Source organism: Penaeus vannamei, chromosome 21, assembly GCF_042767895.1.
Source record: "Penaeus vannamei isolate JL-2024 chromosome 21, ASM4276789v1, whole genome shotgun sequence".
Classification (NCBI taxonomy): Eukaryota; Metazoa; Arthropoda; class Malacostraca; order Decapoda; family Penaeidae; genus Penaeus; species Penaeus vannamei.
The window spans coordinates 1,425,699-1,433,198 of NC_091569.1; the positions used below are offsets into that span (position 1 = coordinate 1,425,699).

Here is a 7,500-nt window from a genome sequence, read left to right on the forward strand (position 1 = left end):
GAGAGAGGGAGAAGGAGATAGGGAGAGGGAAAGAGAGAAGGAGAGATGGGGAAGGAGAGGGAGAAGGAGAGATGGAGAAGGAGAGGGAGAAGGGAGAGGGAGAGGGAAGAGGAGAGGGAAGAGGAGAGGGAGAAGAAGAAGAAGCTTGAGAGTTGACGGATTTGTTTTATTTATTCATTTTTAACGGACGCTTTTTATTTGTTATAGGAGAGGGGAGGAGAGGGTGAGGGAGAGGGAGAGGGAGAGATGGATAAGGAGAGGGAGAGGGAGAGGGAGATGGAGAGAGAGAAGGAGAGGGAGAGAGTGAGGGAGAGGGAGAAGAAGAAGAAGCTTGAGTTGACGGATTTGTTTTATTTATTCATTTTTAACGGACGCTTTTTATTTGTTATAGGGGGAGGGAGAAGGGGAGAGGGAGAAGGAAAGGGAGAGAGGGAGAGGGAGAAGGAGGAGGAGAGGGAGAGAGGGAGAGAGGGAGAGATGGAGATGGAGAAGGAGAGGAAGGAGAGGAGAGGGAGGAGAGGGAGAGGGAGAGTGAGAGGAAGAGGAGAGGGAGAGGGAGAAGAAGAAGAAGCTTGAGTTGATGGATTTGTTTTATTTATTAATTTTTAACGGACGCTTTTTATTTGTTATAAGAGAGGGGGAGGGAGAAGGAGAGGGAGAAGGAGAAGGGGAAAGAAGGGAGAGGGAGAAGTAGAGGGAGAGGGAGAGGGAGAGAGGAGAGGGAGAGAGAGAGAGGGAGGGAGAAGGAGAAGGAGAGAGGAGAAGGGAGAGGGAGAGGGAGAGGAAGAGGGAGGGAAAGGGATAGGGAGAAGGAGAGTGGGAGAGAGAGAGGAGGGAGAGGGAGAAGGAGAGGAGGAGAGAGAGAAGGAGAGAGAGAGAGGGAGAGAGAGAAGGAGAGGGAGAGAGGTAGAGGGAGAGGGAGAGGGAGAGGGAGAGGAGAAGGAGAGAGGGAGAGGGAGAAGGGAGAAGGAGAAGGAGAAGGAGAAGGAGAAAGAGAAAGAGAAAGAGAAAGAGAGAAAGAAAGAGAAAGAGAAAGAGAAAGAGGAAGAGAAAGAGAAAGAGAAAGAGAAAGAAGAGAAAGAGAAAGAAAAGAGAAAGAGAAGGAGAAAGAGAAAGAGAAAGAGAAAGTGAGAGAAAGAGAGAGAGAAAGAGAGAGAGAGAGAGAGAGAGAGAGAGAGAGAGAGAGAGAGAGAGAGAGAAGAGAAGAGAAGAGAAGAGAAGAGAAGAGAAGAGAAGAGAAGAGAAGAGAAGAGAAGAGAAGAGAAGAGAAGAGAAGAGAAGAGAAGAAAAGAGAAGAAGAAGAAGAGAGAGAGAGAGAAGAGAAGAAAAGAGAAGAGAGAGAGATTAAGAGAGAGAGACACAGAGATTGATTGACTGTTTGTAAACCAGTGACGTCATCGCATGGTGCCAAGTAGTGAGTGCCATGTCTCAGCCGCCGTGGTGCCGCTCCTGTGCGTGTCTATGGCGAGTTAAGCCTTTGAGATCTCTGACATTGTTCTTTGGCATGGCAGGTTCTTGGCGGGCTGTCTGGTCGTCTATTTTTATTCACTTTAGAGAAATTATATGATGTTATTTTCTGTGCGTGGCTGTATGCGATTGTGATTAAGATTCTTCCTCTGTGTGTGCGTGATGTGTGTGTGTGTGTGTGTGTTTTGTCTGTGTGTGTGTATTTGTCTGTGTGAGAATGTGTGTATGTGTGTGTGTATTTGTCTGTGTTTGCTTGTGTGTATGTGTGTATTTGTCTGTGTTTGCTTGTCTGTGTGTGTGTATTTGTCTGTGTTTGCTTGTCTGTGTGTGTGTGTGTGTGTATGTATGTGTGTGTGTATTAATCCATTTTTGCTTGTCTGTGTTTTTGTATGTGTTTGTCTGTGTGTGTGTTTGTCTGTGTATGTGTGTGTGCGTCTGTTTATGTGTGTTTCTGCGCGCACTATATCCCTCTAGAATCCCCTCCAACGAAGTAATGCAAATATCCCTCTCGCCGCTGATCCATCCGCCGGGATATCCCCAAGACCCTACACCCTCCATCACTCACACGAAGCGCACTTGACCCAAACGCTCCCGAGAACACAGCCAGACACCCTACACCAAGAGGCTTCAAGAACCACTTCCAGGCAGTGCACTTTGTCTCCCCGGGCGCGAGAAAAGCCTCTTACGGAGCCGTTTGTCGTGCCAGGTCCAGGAGGCAGCGGCGGCGGCGTCGGCAGAACGGCCTGACGAGAGACGAAGGCGAGGGGGAAGGGCGGGCGAGGGGGGCGTTCCCGACGCCCGTTCCCGGCGGAGGCGGAGCAGCGCCTGGGGTGTCATCTCGTATATATATATATATATATATATATATATATATATATATATATATATATATATATATATATATATGGACTTAATCGCTAAAGGTTGACAAAATATGCACTGAATGCATTCAAACGTTTCGGGTTGATTTCACGCATCTTCAGTGAACAATAACTGTAAAAACTGTAACAAATAACCATCATGTATACAAAATTGTATCAGATATTATATTATATATATGTATATATGCATATGTATATATATGTATATGTATATATATATATATATATATATATATATATATATATATATATATATATATATACATGTGTATATATGCATAAAAAAATATATGTGTATGTATATATATATACATATATATATATATATATATATATATATATATATATATATATATATATATATATATATATATATATATACATACATATACACACATAATAAAAGCCGAAATGAGAAAGAGAAAGAGAGAGAGAGCAGCATGTCTAAAAAGCCAAGCAAGAATGAAATCCCATTTATGTAAACACACCCAATGTATGTTTACGTGGCAGGTTTGCACGCTACCCGCCCCCAACAGCTGGCAGCCGTACAGTTGACATCTGTCACTGTGGGAGACATCCCTCAGGAGATATACATCTGTAAGCTGACATTCTTAAAAGGAATTTGCACAGCTTGACACACACATTAACATATACACTGAGAGAGAGAGAGAGAGAGAGAGAGAGAGAGAGAGAGAGAGAGAGAGAGAGAGAGAGAGAGAGAGAGAGAGAGAGAGAGAGATTGAGAGAAAGAGAGAGAGAGAAAGAAGAAAGAGAGAGAAAGAGAGAGAGAGAGAGAGAGAGAGAGAGAGAGAGAGAGAGAGAGAGAGAGAGAGAGAGAGAGAGAGAGAGAGAGAGAGAGAGAGAGAGAATGATTGAGAGAAAGAGAGAGAGGAGCTAGAGAGAGAGATAGAGAGAGGGAGAAAGAGAGAGAAAGAAAGAGGAGAGAGAGAGAGAGAGAGAGAGAGAGAATGATTGAGAGAAAGAGAGAGAGAGAAGCTAGATAGAAAGATAGATAGAGAGTGGGACATACAAACACACATGACATGCCTTATTGTCTTGACTATAGAGAAAACCACCTGTGAACACGTAGCTTCCTTCTCCTTTCGTGTGGCTAATGGAAATGATTGTTGGGTCAGGGAAGGGAGTAGAAAAAGGGAATTAATGGATACCCCCTAGGAGTAGTGTGTGAGGGTGAGGAGAGGTAAGGAAAGGGCAGGGTAAGTTAAGGGTTGGTGAAGTTATGTAGGTTTGATATGATATAGCTTTCCTTATCATTATTATTATTGTTATTATTATTATTATTATTATTATCATTGTTATACACACACACACACACACACACACACACACACACACACACACACACACACACACACACACACACACACACACACACACACATACACACATACACACATACACACATACACACACACACACACACACACACACACACACACACACACACACACACACACACACACACACACACACACACATATATATATATATATATATATATATATATATATATATATATATATATATATATATATATATATAACATTAGTTTTCTTTTGTGTGTTTTGAGGGCGGTCACATTTTCGTATATCATTATTGTTTCATATTTCTTTGGGCAATTTTCTTCGTATCAAAGTTCTTCGTATCCAGTGTGTTTGGGAATTTTAGAAAATCTATTTACACATCACCGCTGATATAAATTTGATGTCTTTTTCAGGGAACCTCTAACACCATGTTTACACACAGGGATATTGTTTATTTTTTAAGCCTTTGTTGATTTATAAATGATGTTTCAAAATTTCATCCTTGGTGGATTATGATACCTTTCTTGGCTTACTTTTTTCTTTTTTTCTCTCTTTCTTTCTGTTTATCCACTCTCTCTGTCTCTCATTCATTTGTTCTCTCCCTTCCTCCTTCACTCACTTATTTACTCCATTTCGCTCTTTACCTTTTCCTCATTCATTCACTCACACTCTCTCCCTTACTTTACTCATTCTCTCACTCTTTCTCCTTCCCCTCACTCTCTCTCCTTCGCCTTCGAGCTCTCTCTCCCTCCCTCTTACACTTTCTCCTCCCCTCCTCTCGCCCTTACTCTCTCTCCTCCCCTTTATCCCTCCCTCCCCCATACACCCCCCTCTCCCATTCTCTCTTCCTCCCTCTCACTCTCTCTCCTTCCCCTTCAAGTTCTCTATCCCTCCCTCTCCCCCCTACTCTCTTTCTTCCCCTTTACCCTTCCCTCCCCCATACACTCTCCTCCTCCTTACCCCTCACTCCCTCATACACTCTCTTCCTCTTTATCCCTCCCTCCCCCATACACTCTCCCTCAAGTCCTCTCTCCCCTACTCTCTCTCCTTCCCTCTCCCCCCCCCTTTACCCCACTCTCCCCCATACACTCTCCTCCCCCATCCTCTTCCCACACTCTCCCACTCTCCCCCACTCAAATCAACTCACCCCCTCCCTCTGCTCCTCCCTCAGGATCTGCCACTGCGAGGGAGACGCCGACTCCCCCCTCATCGCACCATGCTACTGCGCGGGCTCCCTTCGCTACGTGCATCAGTCGTGCCTCCAACAGTGGATCAAGTCCTCCGACACCAAGTCATGCGAGCTGTGCAAGTTCAGCTTCATCATGCATTCCAAGATCAAGCCCTTCAACAAGGTACGTGTGGCACTGGATTTTTTTTTTTTTTTTTTCTTTTTTTTATGTGTCATTGATTTTTTTTAATGTGTGTCATTCTTGTTGTTTTATTATTGTGATTTTCATCAGCGGTAATAATGATAATGAAATGATATTAATGATAATACTGATAATATTGGTAATGATAATATTAATATTAATAATAATGGCGCTGATTATTAGTATTATTGTTGTCATTATTATCATTATCATTATCATTATCATTATCATTATCATTATTATTATTATTATCATCATCATTATCATTATTATTATTTTTGTTTTTATCATTATCACTATTATTAATATTTTATTATTGTCATTATCCGTATTATCCTCATTACGATATCATAATTCTGCTTGTGTCTCGTCTGTTCGTTCGTACATTATATTTGATCAACATACGAGTACGAGGCAAGGACGCACCGCAAAATTAGTTAGACCTTCAGTTTATGAACATTTATTATTTACACGATTTCTCGAGGAGGAGATTAAGGAAAAAGGTAGGAAGGTAAGGGAATGGGGAGAAGAAAGGGAGGAGAGGGAGAAAGGGAGGGAAAGGGGGGACTTCAAGAGGAAAGAAGGAAGGGAGAAGAAGAGAGGTTAAAGGGAAAAGGGACACGGGGAAGGAGAAAGGGAGAGGAAAAGGAAGTGATTTTCAAGGACGACTGACAAGGAGGAAGGGAAGGGGAAGGGAGAAGGGACTCTGAGAGAAATAGAAGAGGGAGAAAGGAGGAAAGGGGATAAGGGAGCAAAGGAGCTGGAGGAGGTTTAAGAGGAAGAGGAAGGAAATAAGAGGGGGCAAATATTAGCTTTGAAGTGAAGGAAGAAAGGAGAGAATTTAAGGACAATTTGGGAGTGAGAGAGGATGGAGGAGAATGAAAAGGAGAGGCAAAGGGAGAAGGATCATTATTGTCATTATTGCTATTATCATTATAATTGATCTTATAATATCATTATCAATAGGTATATTATTATTGTTATTCTTATTATTGAAATCACTAATGTTATTGATATATTATTATCATTATTCACTTTTGGGTGGGTAAGTAATTGACTTAATCCATTTGTTAAAATATATTATTCTTAATTTGGGTATGACAGGTTCATGTGCCTTCTGTCTGTTTATTGTTGTGTCTAAAGGTCCCGCTGTTTGCAAGGAATGGCCGGCACACAGAGGGAAGGAGAGGTAAAGGGAATAAGAGAGTAAAGGGGAAGGAAGAGAGGGGGAGAAATGAGAGGGGAAAGAGAGAGGAGAGGGGAAAGAGGAAGGGAGAGAGGAGGAGAGAGGAGAGGGGAAAGAGGAAGGGAAAGGGTAGGAGAGAGGAGACGGGAGAGGGGAGGAAAGGATATAGGAGAAGAGAGAGAGGAGAGAGCAAAGGGGAAGGGGGAGGGAGGAGAGAGGACAAGAGAAGAGAGAGGACAAGGGAGGAGAGGATGTAGGGAAGGGAGAAAGGAGAGGAGAGGGGGAAAGGGGAAGGTACAGGGAAGGAGAGCGGAGAAGCAAGAGGGGAGGAGAGAGAGGAAAGGGGAAAGGAGGAAGGGAGAGGGTAAGAGCGAGGACAAGAGAGGAAAGGTTGTAGGGAAGGAAGAGAGGAGAGGAGAGGGGAAAGGGGAAGGTACAGGGAAGGAGAACGGAGAAGGGAAAGGGGAGGAGACGGTGAAATGAATATATCTTGCCTAATAAATCATGCAATCGGCTTCCCATATTTTCATTTCTTTTTTCGATTTTTACCTCCTTTTGGTATGTTGATGCTGAGGGTCGTGTGATCGCATGACTTATGGTTTCATTACATGTAAGAGGAATGAAAAAGAGGGTTGAAGAGAGGAATAGGAGGAAGAGGAAGAGAGAAAGGACGAAGAAGAGGAGGAGGGAGAAAAAGAAGACGGGGAGGAAGAGGAAAAGGGAGAAGAAGAAGAAGAAGAAGAAAAGATGAAGGAGGAGGAGGAAGAAACGAAGAAGAAGAAGAAGGAAATACGAATCAGGAGGATGAGGATGAGGAAGACGAAGAAAAGACGAATCAGGAGGATGAGGAGGAAGAAAAGACGAATCAGGAGGATGAGGAAGAAGAAGAAAGAGAATAAAAAGAAGGAGAAGAAGAAGAATAGGAGAAGGAGTAAGTCAAGGAGAAGGCAGTTTGAGGAGGAGAATGAGAAAGAAAGAGGACGAAAAAAAGATGAAGAGAAGAAAGATAAGGAACAGAATAAAGATTATGAAGAAGAAATAGAAAAGAGACAGTGGAGGAGGAGGAGGAGGAGGAAGAAGAAGAAGAAGAAAAAGAAGAAGAAAAGAGACAGTGGAGGAGGAGGAAGAAGAAAAGAAAGAAGAAAAAAAGAAGAAGAAAGGAAGAAGAAAAGAAAAAAGAAGAACAAAAGAAAAGAAAACAAAAGAAGAAGGAAAGAAAAAAAAAAAAAAGATTAAGAAAAGAAAAGAAAAGAAAAGAAAAGAAAAGAAAA

The 7,500-nt window shown here is 42.4% G+C and overlaps 1 protein-coding gene across 2 annotated transcripts in view; it reads left to right on the forward strand.

Annotated features, from left to right (window-relative positions):
• LOC113815489 (uncharacterized) overlaps positions 1–7,500 on the forward strand; it is a 136,235-nt gene that overhangs the window by 93,189 nt on the left and 35,546 nt on the right. For both annotated transcript variants that reach the window (XM_070135778.1, XM_070135779.1), the window contains exon 3: positions 4,845–5,025. In XM_070135778.1, the coding sequence (XP_069991879.1) occupies positions 4,845–5,025 (181 nt within the window). The remainder of the gene's footprint in view (positions 1–4,844; positions 5,026–7,500) is intronic.